Source organism: Pavona decussata, unplaced genomic scaffold (genome assembly GCF_977016875.1).
Source record: "Pavona decussata unplaced genomic scaffold, jaPavDecu1.1 SCAFFOLD_91, whole genome shotgun sequence".
NCBI classification, from domain to species: domain Eukaryota; kingdom Metazoa; phylum Cnidaria; class Anthozoa; order Scleractinia; family Agariciidae; genus Pavona; species Pavona decussata.
The window spans coordinates 3510421-3532005 of NW_028145508.1; the positions used below are offsets into that span (position 1 = coordinate 3510421).

Sequence of the window (21585 nt, forward strand, 5' to 3'; positions counted from 1 at the left end):
CATCGAATGCATTTTTTATGATTTTCAGAAAGTAAAAAAAATTGACATTTCTGATATCTAAAGGGGGAACTGTTCTGAACCATTTGAGCTCCAAATTATTTTCATCACAGCTATTCCTCTGTTAAAACGATCTGTGGTGAATAAATTTCTACATTTGATTACAAGTGCACTAACCCATCGTCATTTTGCCATTAACGAAACCCTCAAGCATGAATATTCCTTTTGCAAACAGAACTTGAAATGGATGAAACACAAGATCTTTTACATTACCTGCACTGAATTAATGTCTTTTTTCACTCTCAGTTGTAAATTTACATATTTGTACAAAGCATCTCTGAATTTAGGTTACTCAAACTTCAACAGAATATTTACTCTCACTGCCCATGTTTTCACAGTTCCAGACTAGCTGTCTCCTTCATCATTAATGAAATATTATCCCTGGTTACAACACCTGGCTACAACTGAAATCTTTACAGACAGCAATTAAATATATGGATATTTCCTGACACTAAGATAAAAAAATTAGCATTTTGCACATGTATGAACTTTACAAGGTAAAAACAATTGCCCAACCAAATTTGAAAACCAAATATCACCTTAAGAAAGTACCGCTCGGTAGCTGTCATTTGAATGGTCACACTTTAGGATTTTATCTACAGACTCAAAAGTTAGAACCAATTTGTACAGCATAATAAACAGCACCAGAGGAAAGTACTGCTCAGTAGCTTTCATTTGAATGATAATCCAAAGAGTCAAAGGTTAAAACTACTTTATATGAAATATTAGTAAACAGCAAGCTAAGGAGAAAGTACTTTACTCAATGGCTTATATTTAGTAAAAACCTAAGGATTTTGCATGGTCTCAAAAGTTAAAACAGGACTTAAAGAAATACTGTTTATACAGATCCACTACTACTAGCAGACAAACAGATGTCACACAAATTTATGCTTAATAACATAAAATTATATAAGATAACTAGACTCTGGATTTTCATAAAAACATTTCATTCATTTCACCTCATCTTAAAATGTCATTGATAAGAGAGCCACAAAAAGATAAAAAATAAGACCATGACAGATCTACAATCAAATGAAAAGGCTTCTGCAATTATGTAAACATTTTTTAATACAAAACGAAGATAAAATTTGCGAGGACACAATTATGAGCAAAACATGAGGATAAAATTTCCAAGGACAAAATTAAGAGCAAAACATTAGCAGAACTGGGAAATAACAGTACATTAACACACCAAGGAACAGGGAAAGTCAAATATAGTATCACAATTTTCCATGATGAGCAATTGAACTGTGAATTTAATGCTGAAGTGTAAAATTCACTACAAATGAAAGCTACCAAGCTGTACTTTCCTGTACTGCCGTTTATTGCCAGCAGCTGCTTAAAGACAAGCTACTGTATTTCAAAGTTTGAGCTGCCTGACTTTTGGGTGAAAATGCTGACGTGTTTAATAAACCTGCATAAATACTCATTTGTCAAAGTGCCTATTTCTACATCCTAGCATTTTACTCTGAACCTTAACTACAACCCAGTGTAATGTTTATTAAAAGCTTGAGTATTTATAAAGACTAAAAAAAAATAAACAACATCTGAAAGGTTCCAATCATGGTGCTAGGCCCAACCCTTGATATTACCTAACCGCTTGGCATCCATCGCCCATTCAGGGAACTCAGTTACAGTCAATCTACATCACGCATGACCAGTATTTTTGAAATTTGAACAGAGTTCTGAAATTTACATGTCAGATTTGAACATTGCCAGCAAGATTTCAGCGTTCCTAGTCAAAGAGCTACAAATGTTTCTTAACATTAGAGCATTATTTCAAAAAGATTCCTTCCCAAGTATAATTTTGAATTTTTTTCCAGTTGATATGTCTTTTTCTGATAGATTTCAAGAGAAATCTTCAAGATTCCATTCAAGTATGCCTGACATTACAAAGAGGAATTTGAATGCTCATTTCATATGTTCCTCAGAAACACTGGTCATGCATGACGTACACTGACTGTAACCACCACCGCCCACGTCACCCCGACCCAACCCCAATTCCCTCAAAACAGGAGTATCTATCTAGGACAAATGATGCTGTACAAGAGTCTAACTGATATTTTATTAACAATGTCTTACCTTAGCCCCATCTGTCTCTACTTCACCATTCAACCTTGAAGATCCTAAAACCGCAAACAGAAATGGATCTATCAGACTTGTAGACAGGAGAGGAGTACAGTCCAATCTATTTTTTTAGAGCCACATCACCCATGAACTGAGTGAAGTATTATTAGGTCCCAGTTGCTGATCGATACATTAACATCAACCCTTCACGCCCTAACAATGATCATCTTCAAATTTCTCCTTGTACTGTCAATGCTTATTCAACCCAGGAGGTCATGAGAATTAAGGATATGATCACCCAAGGCAAATTTTCTTGATATTTTAATACATTTCCGCAAGTACTTTTATAAGAAAAGTACAGGGACAAGATAGGAGAATTTGTTATTTGATATTAGGGGTTAAAGGGTTAATTACTACTCTAACAACACAATGGACAAAAGTCTAGTTTGGGCTGATATTGATAAAATACATTACAAGTACTGTATGATATTAATTTTTGCAGTGAAAACAATATTGTGGTCTCATCATCTATGATTTATAATTTATTGTGACATCATCACTCAGGGTGTTGTTCAAGTGAAGTATGAACAGCACGTAAATATACTGGAAAAAGTATTAATATGCCACTTCTCATTTCAAGTACAGCTGTAGTCAGGTATAAAAAAAATTGTAAGCAGCATAAAAGGTATTGCTACAACCAATATTTCTCTAGGGAATCAATATTTTTTGGAGAAATTCCAGTATATCAAATGCTTGATATTGATACCAGCCCAGCCTTAATCTACAAACCTTTTTTGCACTGATTATCCAATAAGAATTTAAGCATCCCTGCAAAGAAACCTTTCTCAAATAGCACTACTACCAACCAAAGATGAAAGCTTTTGATTCTGTGGATGAAGTCCTGAAGTGTGATCATTCAAATGAAAGCTACTGCGCAGTTCTTTCCTGTGGTGGTGTTTGTTGTGCTCTACAATGAAGTTCTATCTTTTGAGTCTGTAGATAAAATTCTAAAGTATGACCATTCCAATGAAAGCTATTGAGCAGTACTTTCCAGTCATGCTTTGTTGTTGTACAGGAAACATGTAGTTCTACATTTTGACTGTGGATTAAATCCTACAAAAATGTTACCTTTGAAATAGTACCTGTTGTGATAACTACAACTGTACCTTACATGTACTAAGAGGCTATCTGTATTTTTACTTTTTTCTGAAGCAAAATTTTTATCAGAAAATTCCACATAAAATTCCTACTTTGGAACCTAACAGACAAGTTAGTTTTTGAAATTAATTAAGGCATTATTTTACTATCATTTCTCATTACTGTGCTAAACATATTACAGGCTACACATTATCAAACAGTAAAACTGTTATCGCATGACTGCAAATCTAAACAAAAGCAAGTGCTAGACACTGAACAATTCACAAGCCAGTGTATTGTTACAAGCTGTGAAACGACATTCCACATCAAGCTGTGAACAGAGTCCATAAACCTTATTCAAGTTTCTATTTTCATCAATTACTGTGTGGAAAAATCGTGATGAAAATTATCCAAAACAAAACTGTATCATCATATGTCAATGACAGAAAGCTACTAATCCCAAGGGAATACCAACTGCATGCTGTCATGGATGATATAAAAATAGACCCAGTTATGAAGATCATATCATGAAACCTCGCCAATTGAAGACAGCTTGTCTGATCTTATCTGCATGCACCAACGTCAACATTGACCTTGTGGCAAAGCTCCACACAGAAGGCAGATTAATCAAACACAGAAGCTACTGAATACCAGCCGAAAAGTCTAGTATTGGAATTCATAGACTAAAACAAAGTTTTTTTACTCAACTGACGCTGCAGCCCAAATTCACAAGTACAAGCATTGAAATAAGATTTGAAATGTACACTGTACAAACTTCGATTCTGGCAAATAAATCTTTCAACACAAAGACTAATTTGTCAAGCCAAGAAAACACACTAGAGGAAGCTCTTGAAACTAGAGTTCTGTTTACTTCTGCTACAGTTACTTTATAAAGGACTGCCTCAATCAAAGGCTAACCAATATCTACAAGTTTTCTAGATCAAGTATATTGCACTAGATGTAAATAATAGTTAACTGGTTTTCAATTCACGGTTCACCAATTTTCAAAATGCCATAACTTAACAACCTTGAAGTTTATTGAAGAACTAAACTGGTTAGAGCTGTAGGAAATAAAGCTGCCCTTTTGAGTGAATTTCCTGCACAATAAAGCAGAATAAAAGAAGACTTGACAGCTGTCATAAATGACTACATGATTGTACAGTCTTCACAGTAGGGATGTTCAACTTGAGAAAAGAATACTTCTTCAAGTGATAAATATTGCGCACTGAAGAGAAAAGAGATTAGAGAAAAGTCCTTATTTTACCGGCAATTTTAAGTACTGTATAAGAGAATTACATTGGTTCTGGTTAAGACACTGCTACATGAAAAAAAATATATTAATAAAAATAAAATGATTAAGTGATAAACAAAAACATTTCTCATGGCCTGGTTCTTGCAAAGAATACATGGATTGAAAGACGATTTTGAAGAAAATAGTGTAACAGCTGGAACTACTCATAAACACAGGAGAAAACTGAAGATTTAATCTAAAACCATGGTCCCCCAGACTCAAGAAATACATCTATGGTGTGCAACTTTGAAACTAGTACTCTTGACTACTGATTTGCATTTTAGCAAAATTTGAATATATTAGTTTATACGTACTACACTAAACTCAAAGTAACATGATGAGGGTTAAAAATGATTGACAATGATCACAGATCCAAGTCAAAACACAAAATATACTACAGAGAGAAGTGGACTTATAAATTAATGATCTGGTGTTGAACTTGAAATCACACTAGGAAAAGTACTATTCCTGATTTTGTGATCATTGTGGATACACATGATCACAAAACATTAATGTATGAGACTGAAATTAAATTGTGTGACAATGAAAGTTTACACATGTCAACATTCAGGTCTTTTGTCAAATGAAAGTAATATAAGATGTAGCTTATAAAATGCAAATTTAACTCTGGCAGGTCTGTAAAATGATTGTATAATTTTGATGAAAATTACAGGAACATGAAAACTGAAAGCTTCTGGTTCAGCTGTAGCACACATGTATTAAACATTGATTCAAAAGTTGAGACAAATTACCATTTGTGATCCCTTGAATATCCAAATCTATTTCTGGTCCCCGACTACAGTAATCTTCAATCTGCTTCAAAATCACCAAATATTCCCTTGAAATGCCATCAGAGCTCAAAAGATCATCCACCATGTCCGTGCCTCAAGCGCATAAAATTATAACAGCCGGTCTTTCTTGGATCCTTGCCTCATGATTCTCACTTCATGAACAGGCACATGTGAAATTGATGCCCAATTTTGGGCTTCAACTAAAACAAGGCTGCCTTCACTGAGCCGCATACATGCACAGAAACCTGTCTTCAATTCATAGTTGCCAAATAACTGCCATGCTCAGGGAACAAACACACAAGAAGCCATGTTGATTTTAAAATGTCTCTGGCTAAAAGCATACAAATTATCTTCAGAACACCCTTTCCTGCCAGCAGCCAATTGTAATTCTTGTTCTATATTGGAAATCTACTCTATAAGAGTATGCTTGAGTGGCTGATTTCACAAAAACAACACATTCACAGGTGAAGCAATATTCTCTGCCCAAACCAATAAGTGATTCTGCAACCTATTTTGCATGTAACTGAAATTAAATTTAAAAGTGGCCTCAGCCAATGGAAGGGTCACCACTGGTTAATATTTCATCAAAGCAGCCGGGGGTAATTACTTATTAATCAAAACCAGAAAAAAAAAATTTGTTCTATGCTACAAACTGATTCTTGCTTCTTAAAGATGAAGCTAAACCTTGATTTAATAGTGCAATAAAAAGCTAATTTAAGGATAGAAACGAACGCAACTTGGAGGTATGCGTTATGTAAATTTACTCAAATTCACAAGCTCATTACAAATGCCACACAGAGGTGAAAAATACTCTACTTTCCTGTGCTAGTATCAAAAGAGGAACAAAACATGAGCTTCCTGTAGAAAGGTATTTTCCATGCCTATTAAAAGTAATATTTAAGCACATTTCCTGTTGATGAGCAATATTCTAGATTGCATGACTACTGTGAAAAATGTTGAATTTAAATTAAGCAGTTTACACAACACTAAGCAAGCACAATAAGGAACAGACACAATGCAAACAAAAAAAATGGGTATAATGCACAAGCTCTTAAAGGACAAAAAATGTTAGTTATTTATGGGGCTTTAAGGCTTTCTTTTCAAAATCATAAATCTAAATATAGAAACAGGGGAAGCTTGACTGCTTGAAATGGGAACAGACACAGAAAGATGAACTAACAGCACTAAAAATAGCTTTCCTTGGCATCAGAGGAATGCAAATGTTAATAGGAACAGTTTATCCCACACGTACAAATGTTTGCTAATTTATGCATGTTTCATTGCCATTTACAATGGGAAATTTAAGAAACGATGGCGTTGTTCACTTGAAAATATAAATCCAGTTAATTAAACTACTTCACTATCAGTACAACTCCATTAATTACGAACTTTTCAAGAACTAAATTGGTAGGAATGGCATTCAAGTTAAGAAAGAGAACCAAAACTTCACTTTGACAATAATGAGCCAATGTTTTCCACACAACCTGAATTTGGTTATTTCATGCTGTTGTTTTGCCATGGACGTTACTAAAAAAGGAAAACTCATGTGCAAAGTGATTGTTTTTGCTCATTAAACCTTGCTAGTATTATTTTGTAGCGTTCTAATTACCATCACTGTCACCCTTTCTTAAAAACTTTTATTAATAATTGGAAAGGACAAAAAAGCTGCTTGAAAAGTGAATAGATTAGGGTAACTTTTGTAAATTATCCCATGATTACATGTATTTTGCATTGATACTTATTATTTTTTTAATTTCAGTGTACTGTATTAAATTTGTGAGTCTGTACTCAATTTTCTTTTTCTTTAAATCTTTCTACTTTTTTACCATCAAATCACCTTTGATTGACTTTCATCTCATGACCATCTTAGAAGTAGAATTACATAATTTTTTTTCACTCATCCTCATCCACTTCTTTAACAATTTCCTGAGTTCTACATTAATAAAAGACAATATGTTTCCTTATGCATGACACATAGAGCTGAAAAATTCACATTCAGTCATCTGGCAACATCAACAAACTAAGAGTTCAGAGCCTTAAACATGTTTTAAAAAGTAGCTTTCACTTTGAAGTCATATTTTTTTCCACATCACAAAAATCATGAACAAAATGTTTATTAAAAATATGGAAGTTTATTTTATTTTATTTTTAATCCAAGATTAAAACATAAAGTAGCTGCTTGATTTCTGTATTTGCTCATCTGTAAACCATGTTTTTTTTTTCCTTTTTAAAATCAAATTGCCATTATCCCCTTCTCCTCCCCCCCCCCCCCCCCCCTTCAACCCAAGCCCCACAGTTCCCCAAGCTCATCCTAGAGGTCGGGTTAGTCCATGGTTTCTAGTATTAAAATTAATAACTAAACATTTTCTATATGGTACTGTGAATGATCAATTAAACCTTGGAATTTTTCTACAGAACACACAACACCAAACCAATTGTGCCTTGCTTACGCAAGTTCCCCTGCACTTGGCACCTGCTACATAGTTAGATGTACTTTGCTTTGAGAACTCTGATTGATTAATTGTTCTATTGACATCAGTTGTGATTGGCCAGAGTCAAGTTACAGTGCTTTGGTTTTGGCCTTACAACACTCAAATGAAAACTGCTCTAAATGAAGGCACAGTTACTTACAAAGTTACAATTATAGTTTGAAGTTTGAAGTTTTATTCGCCTTTCTTTCTAATATATTTACAATTTATTGAGTGGTTAATGTATGGCGAGGTGACCTCTAGAAACCACCAGGCTTATAGTTGAGGCCACCTCGTACCTAAAAAATATATGCTTATATAGTTTGTGCAACAAGTGTGCGGCTTTGCCAATTCAGTGAGTACTGTAAGCAATGCGCAGTACTGTAAATATTGTATTGTGTGTCTAAGGCTAATAAAAATCTAAACAAAAACAAAGAAGTCACGGTTACTTACCATTTGGTTCACTGACCACCATGTTTCCTGATCTGGCTGCCTCGTCAAATTTTGCATAAATAATTGATAATCTGTAGTGAGATACGTGAGAAAATAACTTGCTTAATACCCTGTCATTCTCAATGAGTCCTGACTAGTCTCGGAAGTAATAAGAAAAATGTTGTCAGTCTCCATCTACATGTAGGTGTACAAATACAGTGTTCCAGATAAGAGAGGGGTCCCAGATCAAAAACCCGAGAAGCCTGGCTTCATGACCCGACAGAATGAATGGCAAACTTAAGAAGATTTAGAGAGAACCAGAGCTATTGACCCCTCAAAATTCTTCACTGACTCTCTTTGGAACACTGTGAATAACAGCAACTACTAACAGTACTTAGAACCCTGCTAACTTGACCTCCCAAAGGAAACCAAAAATAGTCAGAGTTAGCAAGGGGTCTAGTTAATGGAGTTGGTGTTGAAGTTTAAGTATCCTGTTAACAACTAAAAAACAATACTGCACGGTATTATCATTCTTTCACAATCATGAGTCACCTTGGATCATTAAGTTTGCTTTATAAGGGCCTTTTGATAAGAATGCTTAGTTTGGGAATTTTAGCCAATATTAAGAACACATTAAGGACAAAAATAGGTTGAGACGGCTGTTTCCATACATAACACACATCATCAGTAAAGATTCAAGATTTCAACACATCAGTCAGCTATGTCCTTCTTTTTTGAGGTTTACTGACCAACGTTTTAAAAGAGTTGAAATTATCAGTAAGAGTAAATTTGAGCCAAGGGGAAAGTAAAATTTGTTTTGAGGTAACAGGGAGTTCAAGTTGGTAAATGCACGAGTGAGTTAGCTGATAGTAAATGACTGAAAAAATGGGGTCAAATCCGGGGGAAATCAGAGTTTGTGCAAGTTAGCAGGGAGTTCAAGTTAACCGAGTTCATATTAGCGGGGTTCTATTCTACTTTGTTAACAAATTATCCTACGGTTGCAGCATTGTAAAATTACACAAAAATACATTGGCCCATAAATTTGCACTTGAGTATCAATTAAATAATACTGTGGTACACAAATTTCACCCAGGAATCCTGCCTTCCTACTACAAAGAGAATAACAATTGAGTAGCTTTTTCACAGTTGTTTCATTACAAAATTTAAAACACAAGTTACAAAATAAAAAATTCAAGCTCCTATTACAGAAAATTATAAAGACTGTGTTCTGGTTCTTTTAAATTTAAATGGCAACTGTTTGTTTATTTCGGCCTGAGATGTTAAAACAAAATGGTTAAACAAAAGGCGCCCCATGACCCACCTGGATGAGGGAATTCCCTTCTTACTCAGATCAACTCGTACTTTCTCGCCAACATGTCTGTAAATTTCCACCAGACTGTTGATAGCACTGTCACGAACCTAACACAAACACAGACAATAAGTTCAAGTTATTTAACAACACACTAATGTTGATTGAAATGAATAGCCCAAGGCAAATCCCCACAAGTTTACAGCTGCAAGTGAAGATAACTTCTCAAACCAGTTAATAATTCACGAGCAGAAAACTTTAGGAAATCCACTGCTGTGAAGGAGGTTTGGAAATGAGATCTTTATTGTCATAAAATTTGGTGAACATGTGCTTTGAATTTCTCCAGACGTTATTAACAGTTTCAGAAGCTATATCAATTTCAAACTAGTTAATTAATAATTCATGAGGAGAAATCATTTAGGAAACCACTACTTTGAAGGAGGTTTGGAGATGAGATCTTAATTATCAAAAAATTTGGTGAATGTTTGCTTTGGATTTCTCCAAGATTTATACTTATTATTTGTTATCAAACACTCAAGAGTCTTTTATCCGATTTCCAAACACCTTGAAGTTGGTTAGTTATACAAAACTTGGCTCCACCCTGTTTTTCCAACCCACTTCTCCCATCCATCCTCGTGTTTGACATATTACTTGAAGCCAAAAAAGATCTCACATGCATCTGTTATTTTGCAAATTATTTTAAATTTCCTGAAAAATTTATTATACACCTGGGCCTAGGATTGGCTTAACTGGGCTTTGAACAACTGAACAGCCTGACTTCTGGCTGTTACACAATTTTCTTGTCTCAGTTGCTCAGAAAGCCCTTCAAGCTAATCGCGCCAAGCCAACCACATGCCGGCACTGAGGACAGTCACAGCATGGGTTTGTTACATCGTCAGCGGTTCTTTTACAACCTCCAAATTGGAGATGAAAGCACCATTTCTATGTGGTCATCAGAGCCATGTGAAAGTCTAACCATTTGTTGGTGTCAAAGCAAAGGCAGCACTTTCTCCCCAGACATTTAAAAGGGGCACTGCCACGGCGATTTTTCTGTATTTTGGTCAAAACTGCCCACATATTTTACAAAGAACCTGGTTTGTACCATGAAATTGCTCTTACAACACTGGGAAGAAAATATCAAGGTTTTTCTCCCAGGAAGAACAACCTATAATCAGTGTTTTACTTTAACAACTCCTCTAAAATACAGAGGAAGAACTTGAAAAAGTTGGCCCACTTTTTCAAGTTGCAATCCTTTTCCATCCTAGCCATCTGCAGCTAAGGATAATTAATAGTTAACTTAGTTTCTGTGCACTAGTAGGGTTATTGTAACACAACTCAACCATTATTTTAATGATTCCATTGAAACAAATACGTTTTTTGGCTAGGTGACATTGCCCCCTTAAGAACCCAAGTGTTGGTCTGGGCCGGGATTTGAACCTGCGACCTCCCGCTCTGCAGTCCAGTGCTCCAGCAACTGAGTTAACTGGGGCAGTTGCTCAGAAGAACACAACATGGTGCAGCATCTGTCGTCTCGGCCTAGCAAGAATACTGGAGGTGATTACTTTAACTAAACAGGTCTTAGCTGAACTGAACATGCATGTTCTTACCTGGCTGTTTGGGTCCCCTAGGAGCTTACAAATGTGTGGCACAAATTTGGAAACAGTCAACGATGATGGGCCAAACCTGAATGGTGTCAACACAAAAAATTAAACTTAGTAAAAAGGGAAGGTACAGTGTAAAAATTTAAAAATCTGAAGATGTAATAAATGAACTCACTCATTAAGAGAAGTAACTAGGCAGTGTAGCACTTCCTCTCGCACTCGCCAGGCCTTGTGACCAAACGCAGGAATTAACTGTTCTAGAACATGCTGTGTAAAGTAAAAAAAGAAAATTACTATGGTGCCGTAATCATTGATTTTGTTGAATTGTATGGTTTAAAGGTGATAACTTAATACTCTAAGACAAGCTTTTTACAACAATGCTCTTGAAAAGAGCCTGATATCTGAATGGAAAACTATGAATGGACTTGTCCAGAACAACTAAACTACCAAATGCATGTTACACAGTGCTGTATATTACAAAGAAGTTTCAGTCTTTTCAACAATAATAATAATAATAAAATACTTATAAGGCACATTAACCATAAAATGTTCTAATAAGTGCTTTACAGTGTAAAAAGATTAATTGAAGACTTTCCTAAATAGAAAAGTCTTAACTTTAACTTCAAAGGAAGAGAGACTTGTAGTAGACCGAATGACCAAAGGAAGAGCATTCCATAATTTACAAAGCAAAATTAAAACAACACTTAAATTTTCATGTTCCAGCAATAGACCCTTCTCCAAAATGGCAGCCAAAAATTCAAATAAGTTAAAATTAAAAACGTATACCAGCACTAGAAAGAGCACTTTACTTTAGTAACCCTGCAAAGTTTCAGCACATCAGGTGTAATATCAGCTGAGAAAATATAAGTTGAAAAATGAAAAATTTACAGATGTTTGTAGGTACATACAAACGTCTGTAACTTTGTCAAATTTCATCTTACATTTCCCAAGTTGATAAAACACCTAAATATGCTGAAACTCTGCAAGGTTACTAAAGTAAAGGTGCTCTTCCCAGTGCTGGTATCAGTTTTTCATTCAGTTCAATTTTAACTCATTCGAATCTGTTGCCGCCATTCTGGAGAAGGGTCTATTTCTAGTTTCATCTACAGCTGTAGTCAGCCCATCACATGTTGCAATATACACGAACAGATTGGTGAAAGATTGACAGTGTATGTACAGTTTTGGCCTTTAAATCTGAACAGCTTTAAATCAACTCTTTTTTGGCTTGCAGACTGAACTTCATGTAAGAAACACTGAAGTTCTGTTTGGTTCTGTTTTTTTTTTGTTTTTTTTTTTTGTTTTTTTTTTACCTGAGGTTATATTCAGGGAATTAACTCATTATCTCTACTGCTTCCTTTAACTTGAAAAACCCACACAAAAGATGAGCCAATGCATGCCTGATTTCCATTGTTTTTACTAACACACTGTCTATTAATTATCACTTGAACAATTCACACTTGTAAAAGATGAGTCAAGTCATGCTCCCCTGATTTTTACTGTTTTTATCAACACAGATACAGTATAAATTATCACTCGAACAATTCACACAAAAGACAAGCCAAGTCATGGTTCCTTGATTTCTATAATTGTTTTTGCTACAGACACAGTATAAATTAACATTGCCTCACTTGAGTGGTTTGCTCTAAAGAAGAAACTATTATTTGTAATGAGCTCATTCTTTAAGTTAAAGCCTTTAGATCAACATTCAAATAAATGCAGAAACTATGGGCCAGTTATTTAAACAAAGTCTAACTTAGGCTGTGGCTTAACACAATCAGTGGTCCTACAAATCTTTTTATAAGTGTTTTATTTTAAGTTGATAAATAGTTTTCTAGTCCGCGATGCAAGCCTTCTTGCTACCATCAGCAGCAGCCAATGTTTAATTAGTATGATTGGTGGTAAAATTGAAAATGGCTTAGAATATGGTTTTGTTAAACACCGTCTAAAATATCTTTTAATGAGTGACCCTATGAATCTTACATAACATCCAGTCTGTAACGAAAAATAGAGCTGATTGGAGTGGTTCAGATTTTCAGGTCAAAAATACACATTAACATCCCTCCTGAACCACACCCTTCATGTGGTCAGCATCACATATCCTGTCACTATCCACCACCCTCTCAAAATATTACGTTATTAAACTAGTGTAAGGTCCATATTGGGAAAATATTGGTCAAGGGTTTTTTTTTTCAGCTTGGCCAAAAACTTGCAAAAAAAAAAGGAGGAGACCAATATTTTCCATATATGGACTGAACAACTTTCAAGTCTGCATGAAACTTATTTATGTTTTTCATCTGGATAATAAAATTTGTCGCACTCATAGTAAAACTCTGACATGACGGTTTGAACAGCTCATATTTCATAAAAATAATAACTGTCATTTTTACTTTATTTTCATCAAAACTGGGACACTTTGCTCCTCTAAAATGTATGTTGTAATGTGACCAGTCCATCTTTAGTTAGCAGTCCATAGGAAAATTCAGACTGCTCAGGGAGCCAATCAGAATTCCCCTTTTCAGTGCAGACCAGTTAAGCTATATAATAAACTAGCTTTCTGCACACTTGAATTTGTTGAACCTCTAACAGGCAAGAGAATCACCTTTTACTGGCTACTACTCCTGCTATACTGCAACTCTATACAAAGTTTGACTTCTGTAGGAAAATTGTTACAATCAAAGTTAAAACTTGCTATGTGACAGTAACTGAAATACCTTACCTGAGGACTGGACACATTCATAAACTTCTGGAGTAATTCTTGAGAGGAATCACGCACCTAAAAGAGCGAGAAAGGGACATGAGAAACAGTAAAATTAAAAAAAAGAAACAAATAATTAAATACACATGGACTGTATAAAAACTTACATGTAGATAGATGTCATAAATAGTTTCGATAATACATAGTTTATTAACTTATACATGTACCTTACAGATCCCAGGCCTGGCCCGCTGAATTATGACAAGCTTTACAATATTATTATGCTGAAAATACTACCATCAAAATAAAGGCTAAACTAGCTAAACTGGATTTAAAAAAGTACAAACTTTAAAACAAACCAATAGAACACAAAACCAATGGATTGATTGAGTATTGCTAGTTGGCATATCTGGAGGAACTATGTATTATTAATATAACTGTATAACAAAAATTATATCAAGAGAAAAGGATAAACGGTTCAAACCTGCTGTTTACTGTCTCCTAGTCTATCGATGATTGCCGGAACAACTGTAATAAATCACACAATTTGAAAATGAGTTTGATTCAAAATGTATAAAGGTTAGATTAAATTCACAATTGGTGAAAATACTACCATTTTAACACGATCAATTTACAAAGTCTGAATTTATCATTGTAACTTAAGATGTAAAAAAATGTTGTTAATGAGAAAAGAATGTACTTGTCTGACAATAACTGAATGTATATTCCTCGAAAATCACTTTCCACTTAAGTGAGATCCTATTTAAAGGGGAAGATACATTTAAACTACATTTTGTACAAATGAGCATTAATGTAGAACATCGGTAACTGAAACTAAATTTAGAAACACCCCAGAATGAAATTTGTAATCAATTGACTGAAAAACTAAAAAAAAACAACAAATGTTTAGATTTTGAACAGAATTAAAAGGAAAAAACTGTGGATGTGGAGAATGTTGTGCTAGAATGTGTGTGGAGAATGTTGTGCTTCCAAACTATCAAGAAATAAATTAATTTTACATTTAATCTCTATCAAGGAAAAGTAAAGGATATAATCATTTGAAAATTAAAAAAAACCAAGGCATACACTCACGACAGGCTTTTTTCCCCTTTTCACAAACCTGACGTTTCAAAATGTAGGTTTCTTGTATGAAGTTCAAAATTCACCTTTTCCAACACATGCAAATTATTATCAAATTCACAAATAACTGATTAAGATATAAGCTTAAATCTTACCAAATATAGAACACCATTTCAAATAAAATGTAGAAATATCAGAAAAAAGTGATCAAAACTACAGAGGTTATCCACAGATTAACAATCGAAAATGTTGGCAGTAAATTGTTCGATGTTGTATTCGAAGAGGTGGTATTCAAAATATATTTCATATGTTAATTACAGTGAGTCAGCTAACAAAAATGCTATTTATAAAATCTATTTCCTTTTTAATCAAATGAACATTTTGGCTATCTCCCACTGTTTGGTCTCACCATGCAGCAGGATCAATATTAAGGTTTCTAGTTACTAAACATTTCACACCAAGCATGTCTGCTACTTACATGAAATAAATTAAACTCCCTGTCATAAAGCTTATACAAACCATGCACATGTATTTCTCTTTTTCCAACCCATCGAAAATTAAAATCGTAGTAGCCAGAATATATGTTAATTGTTATGGCTACAATGCATCCTGAAAGACACATGTTGTGAGTGCATTTTATCATGTTAGCGGTGCTCTTAAAGTAAGGGAAGCCATATTTTAAATTTATTAAATTTCAAGTAACCCACTCAAACTTCAGCCTTTTTGAGGAAGCAATATTTTTCATGATTAAATTACTATGTCTTGTAACAGTTGCTGAGTGAGGTAATAGAAGACGTCAAAAGGTCACCCTCTTAATATCACATAAAATACGAACATTATTTTTATAAATTCAGACAACGACAATTGAACAATCATTTTGTATTCCCACTAGGAGTTCATTAAGGTTTTGAGCAACAGGGTTCTTTCTTTTGACAGGACAGCACAATTTAATTGTTTTTCTTCGGAAGAAAAGCCATTGTTGTGATACTGTTAACAACTGGTCAAATTTGGAAGGAGTATAAAAAGAAACACTTTTTTAAGGGAGCAATTTACCTTTAGTTATCAACCCTGTTGATAAACCAGACATTTGTTTCTACTCCCCACCGATGCATGCATCACTGCAGGTTCTTAAGAAACTAACTCCCTTAGACACTCCCTCCCACACTTGATTACAATCTTTTTGGAATTATTTAACAGCCTTTCTTTAATTTCCTTCTCGTTAAAAATTGGTACCCCAGAAACAAGATCCCCTTGGCTTTAAACTCAAAAAACAAAGCGTTGTCAAATAAAATACAACCTACATAAATCTGTACCGTCCTTTACTTCCTAGGGGAGAAGCGCTCTTCCCCATTCCACCCTACCCCACCCAGGCTCAACATACCGATCATGTAAGGATCCTAAAGTGTCCTACTACACCCAATCAAGGCAGCCAACACAATGTGACTCAAGTATTCATCTTCTAATGTGATTGGCTCCCTATGTGTCACAGCTTTCCCATCAATTGTACTATACTGTAATGTATATGTATTTTTTTTTCTGCCAATTTAATTTGAAGAAAGTTCCTAACCAGATTGGCTCAAATTAGTTTAATTTCGTGACTGGGATTGCCATTCAGATTGAGATTAGATGGGTAGCTTTTCCTTTACTAGCATACTGATGTGGTGACTACTGCCGGAAGTATAAACTAAGGGCATCTTTTTTGGGACATATTCTGTGTATTCTGAAAAAGGAATACACTGAAAACTATATGTTCATTGTATCTGTTGCCCAGTACTGAAAAAAATCTCCAAATGGCCAAAGTAAAAGAATCAAGTTCTTATTAATGTTTTAGAGGAAGAATATATTTCATTTTTCCAGGTATTCTGATTCTGGAATACTGTCAGGAATTTGTCCCCCCCAAAAAAGCCAGTAAGCTACTGCAATTCAGGTAAAGTTGTTGATACACAAAGTGAGAAGCAGCATACTTTATCACATCCCAGAGTTAATTCTCACCCAAGTTCCTAACTAATGAATATCTGCAAAATCTTGGATAGCTTTTGGCTTAACATAATTTATACTGGTAGGTATTTCCAAACACTGAACGGCAGTGTAAAAACTTATCATGATAATCAACTGCACTCTGCAGGGTTAGTGACTGCATACACTCAGTTCAGTTCAGTTTCAGTTCCAGTCTTATCATTGTGATTATGTGACATGTTTAAAAGTCTCCTGCAGTAAAAGGTAATTACCCTTAACCAGGAAATGAATTCCTGTATAAAGGGCCTCACCTGCAGGCCATTCTCAATTTCAATTGTCAATCAACCATCAGAACATAAACAACTGACAAACAACATGGGATTGAGTCTTTTTTACAACCCTTATTGATAAAATTGGTTTTGTTTTCAGAATAAACCCTGTTAACCAAATTAGAAACTGCTGTACTATAATTATTGCTGTGTTGATATTCTTAGATTTTCAGGGATATTTTTTGCAGGATGCTTGTGTCAACAACATGCCATGACTGAACGGCGACTAAATTTTCAAAAATGGGCTTGTCCTTTTTAAAGCAGAACTTCTTGTTTAAGCTGATTGTGGGAGTAATCTAGTCAGAAAAAAACAGATAAAAATATCTAAACAAGTAACAAAAATACAAATTAATCTCAGATATTTATTCACAAAATATTATTATTAATAGCTATTTTGGAAGGAATTAATGTTGACATGGCCAAACCTCCAAAGTCACTTTTGAAGGACATATCTTGCATAGTATCAGTCTTGTGAGTAACCTACCCCCAATAACTTGAATGCTCCATGTGCATATAGCAAACAGCAAATTATATACATTTTGTTTTCCCCGATAGTTCATGTTATTAGGATTTAACATCAGTAAATTATTTTTATCCATCCGTCAAAGATTGATCAGACGATCTTCAATAACGTCTATGTAAAATACATATAAACCAAATAATTTGAATTGCTAACAGGCTCCTTCCAGCTGTTTCAATGTCTTTTCAACCCAAAATGAATAACAATATCCAAAAAAACAATGTTAAAAATTAAATCCGCTGCACACTAACCAGCAAGACAAGGCCCAACAAGACATTTTGAATTCTAGCACTACCTAAAAATCTCCAATCTTGCATAGACTTGTCTAAATTCACTGTAAACTATTTCTTTTACCATCCAGCAAAAAATTGGCTAGTTCATGTGTGGCAGGCTAGACTAGAGGTGGTCTTTTGGAGCAATTATTGACATGCAACCTTATCCAAAGCAGTCCGCCACAAGCGGTTTTTCTTTAAGTAGATTTAAGCCTCATTAATCCAACAACCGTAAGCAACATTTCATGAGTTTGCTTGTTTCAAGTAAACAATGATTGTCACTGGACTGGTGAATTCATATAAAATATTCACTCACTCTGGAACCAAAACATCCAATTGCAAAATAACACACAAGGTCTCAAAGAATCTTGCTAGTAAACGTTAAATTACCTCTGATACAATGTATAGGAAGTGATCACATTTCAGTGTCCCACTACAAAAGCTATGTGACATTGTGGTAATATACACTAAAATAAACAGCTATTCATGAATCATGACAAATTAGGAAAAAATGTATCAATAAGTTTAATATTAAAGAGTACAGAGACTTACATGTCAAATGTAACAGCTTACCACCAGAAGCAAATAGCTTCCAGGTTTTCCTTCAAAAATAATTATGCAAACCCTGCAACTCCACTATGCACAGTGTTGGTTACAATTTACCACACTAGAATTATTAATGCAATGCTTTATAATATGTAAACTTTTCTTTTGCTTGGGTAAACACAACGCTTATGAATACAAAACTATGTAAGACACAGGCGTCATACTTGTATAATTAGTGTAATAGAGTTGAAGATAACAGGAATGTCTGGTTATCAATTGGCATTAAAGAGAAGCAAAAGTAGATAACAAGTTGCTATCAATCTAAACAAGTTTGTAGCAAAAAATCAATGCTGACAAAGTCAGTTTATTTATTTTCTTTTAGACAAAAGATAGTTTTGAAGTCATGTCAACCTACATGTTACATTAGCAAGTAAGAATGATGAGTTAATGAGGAATGTATTTCTATCGTGACTAAATGGCTATTGCGATATGGGGGTTATTAAAATAGCGCCATACCAATTGACACCGAATCTACAAACACATGTACCTACAGTGTGTGAACTTGAATAAACACTCCACAAAATTAAGCAAAACACTTTTATTTGGGGCCTGTTCATCGCTACAAATTACCTGACAGAAAGTTTATCCTTTCCCATAAACGATAAACGAAACGGGATTCGATTTGTACAATGCTTTACCAGCCTACACACTTGTGGTAGGAGGTTATATCCACCAGAAAGACTATTTATTTTTAATGACCTAATAACATATGTCTTCACTGCCAATTTGAACTTGACAATGCTTCTCAAATAGTTCAAAATCAAAACTGTAAGCTCTTGTAGAAGATTCGGATCTCGTTTAGTTTGCATTTGTGTTCCCCGAGGGAGTAGCACTGAATTACAACTAGCGCATGAGTAAACAGAGAAGCGAATGTATGATAAACAAAGCATGTTTCGTAACTTCTTCAGAGCCCAAATAAATACTGGTTTTCGTGTTTTATTTTTTACGGCCTCGAGATCTGAATATCGATCATCGAATCGTTTCCAGACAAGGAACTCGACGAATTTGATCTCTTACTGCTTCGCCAACACAATGTGGAAAATAAATTATAAATTAACAGACAGTTAATACATCTCCTTTATATTTCACTCACTAACCTGGCAAAAGATGGCTGCGAAAATTTGCTCCAAGCCGGTCTACAATTTGATGGAGAAGATCCAGTCCAGTTAGGCTCATCTTAAAAGCAAAATAAAATCTTGTCATTTACTTTTATTGTATTTTTTTTAGTGAAAGAATATGAAGAAAATCCACCTAATTAGGCTTACTGTAACGAAGAATGGCTGGCCAGGGCGCCAATATACTCGATGGCAAGCCATAAAGAATGGCTGACTAATTTGCAGTAATACCCTGAACCTTATTAATAAACGCCTGTCTTCACTGGATGGCAGACCACTGAGTTCAAAATAAACAAACGTAATTTACTAGTTAAATGCCCCCAATCATGAGCAAAACTCGTGCAAAACTTTGAGAGGAACAAGCACCAATTCTTGAGCTAAGTTGCATCGTTTCCAAAATTAGACAAGCTTGCGAAATTCACTGCAAAATACCTCTCGATCTCCTAAACACAAGAACAAAAACGAATTTTGAAGACAAAATTCGCTTTTGAAAATTTCTTACCTTGAAATTACTGCTGCTGACCCACCCAACAAGTCCATCGAGAAGTTTGTCGAAGCCGATAAATTCAATGCCATTGGAAGGATCGCTGAGGTAATTCGCAAGATCTTCGGCGGCTTTCAGCCTTTTTTGTGTATCCTGGCAGCTTACAGCGGCCAGAATGCCTTCCAAGAATACAAGATCTTTCATTTTCTTTGCCTGAGTAGACGTCCTGTAGGGCAAACAAAAGTAGTTCCCACGAGAACAATCTCACAATATTTCACTTTCAGGGCCTTTAGAACGGCATTGCCGAGAAGCGCTTTACGATTTGTAGCTTGAAAGTTAAGTTGGCACAACGCAAAAACCATCCATCATTCTTGATAACTTCCTTTGTCTATCTGCGAAATGAACCGTTCCAAACAATTAAATCCAGGCAACAACAACTTCGTTTATCCAAGCCAAAACTTATCTCTCACGGTCTACTCGATTTCGCCGCCATTTTTAGATTTCAACGAATGCGAGGTGGTGACGTCATGGCGCATGAAAAGAGAATTGCAAATTAAATCAGAATTAAAGAGCCCCCATGGCGCGAAGTAAATTTATACCGAACCACAACCAAAACAATTGCAAATGTTAAGCATTGTCAAATGCAAATCAATATAAATCTAAGAAGTGTTTTTTTTTATACTACGGGTGCTCAGGTTTGCCATGAGCAAAGCTCAAAACAAGCGTCACACAATGTGTCACACAATGCTCAAAGGTAATGTCACGTCAGACATCATGACTATTTTAGTTCACGTGTTGACAAAACATCTGCAGCACAGCTGCAGGCCACGTTTCAGAGATTTTGTATATGGGCTCCTGTAAAATTTTCTTGTTAGCCTAACCGCTACAGACAGCTATCAAAAGTGGAAAATGGAGGGAATTATGATATTATCGTTATTTGTCTAATTTCTGCAAAAGTGCGCACTGCTCATTTTTTGCCGTACTAAATCATTAACTCTATTAATTTTTTTTTTTCATATCTTTGCTGGTGAACGGGAATATAGCGAAAGGCGTGAGTGAAGGCAAGTTCGTTACTCGATCTCCAACCATTCTCCCTTCACGCGTTTCGAGTATCTGCGCGCGAATCTGCGAGAAAGGTGACTTTCACTGACACGCAATCACGCGATTCGCTAAGCTGAGAGTAAAGAGGAACCGCTAAAAGAACATTTCACACAATATTTATTTATTTATTTATCTATCTATCTATCTCTCTATTTATTTATTTATTTATTTATTTATTTATTTATTTATTTACTATGTTTGTTTGTTTTGAAATGTAGGAAAGCAATAACCCCCTAATCCAGCATCAGTCGGCCGCTACTGACCGTTCGCGCGC

The 21585-nt window shown here is 35.0% G+C and overlaps 1 protein-coding gene across 7 annotated transcripts in view; it reads right to left on the bottom strand.

Annotated features, from left to right (window-relative positions):
• Window positions 1-20729, bottom strand: part of LOC146474266 (CLIP-associating protein 1-B-like) — a 54785-nt gene extending 34056 nt beyond the window's left edge. For 6 of the 7 annotated variants that reach the window (XM_085117571.1, XM_085117569.1, XM_085117566.1 and 3 more), the window contains exons 1-9: window positions 20229-20729; window positions 19709-19787; window positions 14333-14376; window positions 13870-13926; window positions 11329-11420; window positions 11160-11235; window positions 9565-9662; window positions 8265-8335; window positions 2140-2183 (exon numbers count right to left, since the gene is read on the bottom strand). In XM_085117571.1, coding sequence (XP_084973697.1) covers window positions 2140-2183; window positions 8265-8335; window positions 9565-9662; window positions 11160-11235; window positions 11329-11420; window positions 13870-13926; window positions 14333-14376; window positions 19709-19787; window positions 20229-20414 — 747 coding nt within the window. In that variant the 5' untranslated portion in view covers window positions 20415-20729. Of the gene's footprint in view, window positions 1-2139; window positions 2184-5304; window positions 5846-8264; window positions 8336-9564; window positions 9663-11159; window positions 11236-11328; window positions 11421-13869; window positions 13927-14332; window positions 14377-19708; window positions 19788-20228 lie in introns of those variants that run through there. The other variant, XM_085117572.1, reaches the window with a different exon arrangement.
• Between the last annotated feature and the right edge of the window lie 856 nt (window positions 20730-21585).